The sequence below is a fragment of the Lipotes vexillifer genome, unplaced genomic scaffold, assembly GCF_000442215.2.
Source record: "Lipotes vexillifer unplaced genomic scaffold, Lipotes_vexillifer_v1.1 scaffold623, whole genome shotgun sequence".
Classification (NCBI taxonomy): Eukaryota; Metazoa; Chordata; class Mammalia; order Artiodactyla; family Lipotidae; genus Lipotes; species Lipotes vexillifer.
Genome location: NW_006796847.1, coordinates 79064 through 82683, shown reverse-complemented (window position 1 = coordinate 82683; position 3620 = coordinate 79064). Strand labels below are relative to the sequence as shown.

Sequence of the window (3620 nt, the reverse complement as noted above, 5' to 3'; positions counted from 1 at the left end):
CTCACACTCCCTGCTGAATTCTGTCACAGGTGGAAGCCAGAGTTCCACAGTAGGCAGAGGGAATCAAAACCCCTCCATGTGGGCCCAGGCATCAGCACTGTCAGAAAGTACCATAGGGGACCCTCGTGGCAGCCAGCCGTGAGAACCACCATGTCACGGGACAAGCTTAACACTGCTTCAGAGGCTTTTGAACTTGCAGGATACCGGAAGCCATTAGGCAGTAAACAGTGGCTATCTGGGACACTCACAACCACAAGCACTGCAGATAAATAAAGTTTTCCGGAGAGCAGAATATGTAACTCTTAAAGAACAAAAATGTTTAAAGAGAGAAATTTTTCTAAATTGCATTAAATAAATACTATCTTTTTATTGATGGCTCAGATCACTAGGATAAATATCCATCATACACCATACACTCTAACTACATTATTTTATGATACAGGGTTAAAATGGATTGTTGAGCCTTACATTGACCTGCATTGACTTTTTAAAAAATACTCCAGTCTGCTATTTTTAGTTTTTCTGTTTTCTCCCTTGAAGGTACAATGTCAGCTACACTTGTTAGTGATGGAAATATCCCACAGCAGCCACTATTAATTGCTTCTCTGATAGCCATTCCCCCAACTCCTTACTAACAGAAACATAATTTTGTCAGAGCAACAGTGTTTAGACCAGCCAAAAGCATTTCCCCAGAATACCCATTTCTCCAAAATACTCACTTCCACCTGTGCCACTAAGAGCACAGGTCAGCATGCATTTCAGGGAGAGCTTATGTTTTCCAGCTACAGACCAATTTCCTTTTCTTGTCTGCCTAGGATAGGAATGTGAGCTTGGAGGAAGAGCATGAGATGCCTTGCAACTCTGAGGTCATAAGCATGTGTATGATAATCTGTATGGCTAAAGAATATTGGGTGGAAAAATAGGAAAGTATTTGGGTCCCCAGTCCACTTCTGAGCTCCTGTGCCAGATCTGGTCTGCCTACCTTTGGGCTTCTGAGTATATGAGAACAAATAAACCCTTATCTGTTTAATTCATAGTTGGCTGGAGTTTGATATGCACAGCCAAAACACATTCATAATTGATACACCACCCTCATAATTTGCTAACTTTAATCTTCCAAAAGCTTAAACACCAAATAGCCAAGCATATTAAAGAGCAAGGGGAAAGAATCTCTATGTGAAATCATGGAGAGCTCTCAGGAATAAATCAGTGCATGAACTTCATGAGATCATCTTGTCTGCTTAGGTCTTTCTTCTTCCATGGTTCTGAGATGGTTAAGTCAATGTATAAAGGAACACCTGGAACCCATTTTTAGTCCTGATTTTTCAGACTGAGAATGATATAACAGCCTAGAGAAGGCAGAGAAGAACCAACATTGCCAGATGGAGGGAGGAAACCAGGGATGGGAATAGTGTCAGGATCAGTTTCTTGCCTAATAGACAAAGGCTGATAAAGGATTTGATTGAAATGCGTAAAAGCATAACTGGTGTAGATAAGGTAAACTGAAAGCTATTCAAAATAGGGAAGGCAGGGAGTGTCTTTCATACTACTTAAATAAATATATGACAAAAGGGCAGTAAATAATTTAAAGAATAGATAATAAAGTTAAAATTTACTTCCCATAACTGGCAAGTATAAATAGATTTTTTTTTTTAACGTATGGAAAATTTATAAAATCAGAGGCATTAAAGTAGAACATAAGAAGCTGGGACATCCTTTGAGATTGTTTAGCAGGACACACAGTGAGCCTTCTCATGACTTATCATCTCACATCCCCTGACAGGAAACCATCAACACAGACATTCAATTCCTACTTTCATCTAGTATGGGATTTTGTACTGGTTTTTCACACACTACACCTGAACAAGTGTGGATCTGTATTACATAGTGGATGTGTACCCACTGTTAAGGTTTCACAGAGGCATTAAAAATGTACGTATCCACTGTAACAATCTATATTCTGACATAAGGATATACTGTTTATTAAACCATGAACCATATAAATGGAAGAAGAGGATTGAGAGAGGGGAAATGGATAAACAGAAACAGTGTTAACAGGCAAACCTATCTCCATGTTTGCTTCTGAAATTTTTCTAAAATAATAAAGAATTAAGTCTTTATTAAATAAATAATGCTAAAGAGAACATGACTTTAATTGTACAAAATATGGTGATTAGGTCTTACTGATAGAGTTAACTTAGTTGCGAAGAGCCTTACAATTTCAACAGGAGCAATGCTTCGCACCAGCTGCTGGAGGAGTGTAGCTTCACAGTAAGGAAATTTTCTGATACTTTCTCTAATGATCTTTTCTTGATATATTGGAAAGCCATCAGAAGGTCGGCCTTTTAACAAGCTGAAAGATATTTTTTAAAAAGTAACTAGAGTTACTTTTTAAAGGAGTTGAATCACTAAGCATTTCCTCCCAGCTGAACCCATGAACTTTGAGTAGTTTCTTCTTTGCTGCGTAAGATTTTCATTGGGTCTTCACATCATGAGGATAGACTCAATTCAGATTGCTGCTCTACCTGCACATTAGGCTAGGCCTTATCAGGTTTAGGGGCTCAGAGATGTATTTATAAAAGTAACCCCTGACATAAAACATACTAAACACTGTTATCAGATTAGCTAGTTACTTATTACCATGTCAGTTATTTGTACGAAGAATAAAAACTCTCATTGAGTCACACCCTTCTGACTTAGTTCTCTTTTCTTAGTAAAACTATTGGAGAATTTGACCCCCAGGGGTCAGAGAACAAGGGTAACACACAGCTCTCCTGGGTACAGAAACAGAGATACATTGAGCGCCATTGTGAATCCAGAGCAGCAATTATGGCATAAGCACACCTATCCTCAAATTTGGACTTGGGCTGCTTTCTAGCTGTATGATTTTACACATGATATTTAACCTCTCCAAACTTCAGATTTCTCACCTATAACTGGGGATAACAAAAGCACTGTTGTAAAGAGTATAGAATGGAATAATCAATTTAGTTATGAGTGCCCCTTGTTTCTTACAGATGAAATGTGATCTCAACATTAACATCTGCTGCTAAAATGTTTAATTTTTAAATCCATAATGAGATCTCATATAATGGAACATTATCCATTTGAGTGTACTTTATACATGACATGGGAAAAAACAGTACCTTTTGATCAGAGTGTCCAATTTATTCTCTCCGTCTTTTAAGAAGTTAATACATTTCTGAAAGATACAGCTGATGTAATGCATTTTCATAGCCAGTACTTCATTCATGTCTCTTTGCTTCATACATTTCTCACAAATCAAATCCATCACCTTGTAGCATTTATTCAGAGCTGCTTCTTCTGCCAGCAGAGGATTCTCATTTATAAGCATCACAATCTAGAAGAAATCCCAGTGAGCTTAGAAATTCCTTGAGAGATTTTCCATGTACAAATAAGGTAGTCAGTTTTAATCACCAAATAGTCTTTCTTATGGTCACATATTTACTGTGTTAATTTAAATTAGAATGCAAATTGCCACTGATCAACTTGTAAAACTAATACAGAAGGACCCTGACATTATGGAATCTCTTGAATTCTGTGTATCAGTTATCGAGTGATTTGCCATCCAGCTAAACTCGGGTGTTAGTTGGCCAGCA

General features: G+C 37.7%; 1 protein-coding gene across 1 annotated transcript in view; it reads right to left on the bottom strand.

Annotated features, from left to right (window-relative positions):
• ANKMY2 (ankyrin repeat and MYND domain containing 2) overlaps window positions 1–3620 on the bottom strand; it is a 35430-nt gene that overhangs the window by 5128 nt on the left and 26682 nt on the right. Inside the window, exons 6-7 of the mRNA XM_007469026.1 lie at window positions 3147–3361; window positions 2218–2353 (exon numbers count right to left, since the gene is read on the bottom strand). Of these exons, the coding sequence (XP_007469088.1) occupies window positions 2218–2353; window positions 3147–3361 (351 nt within the window). The remainder of the gene's footprint in view (window positions 1–2217; window positions 2354–3146; window positions 3362–3620) is intronic.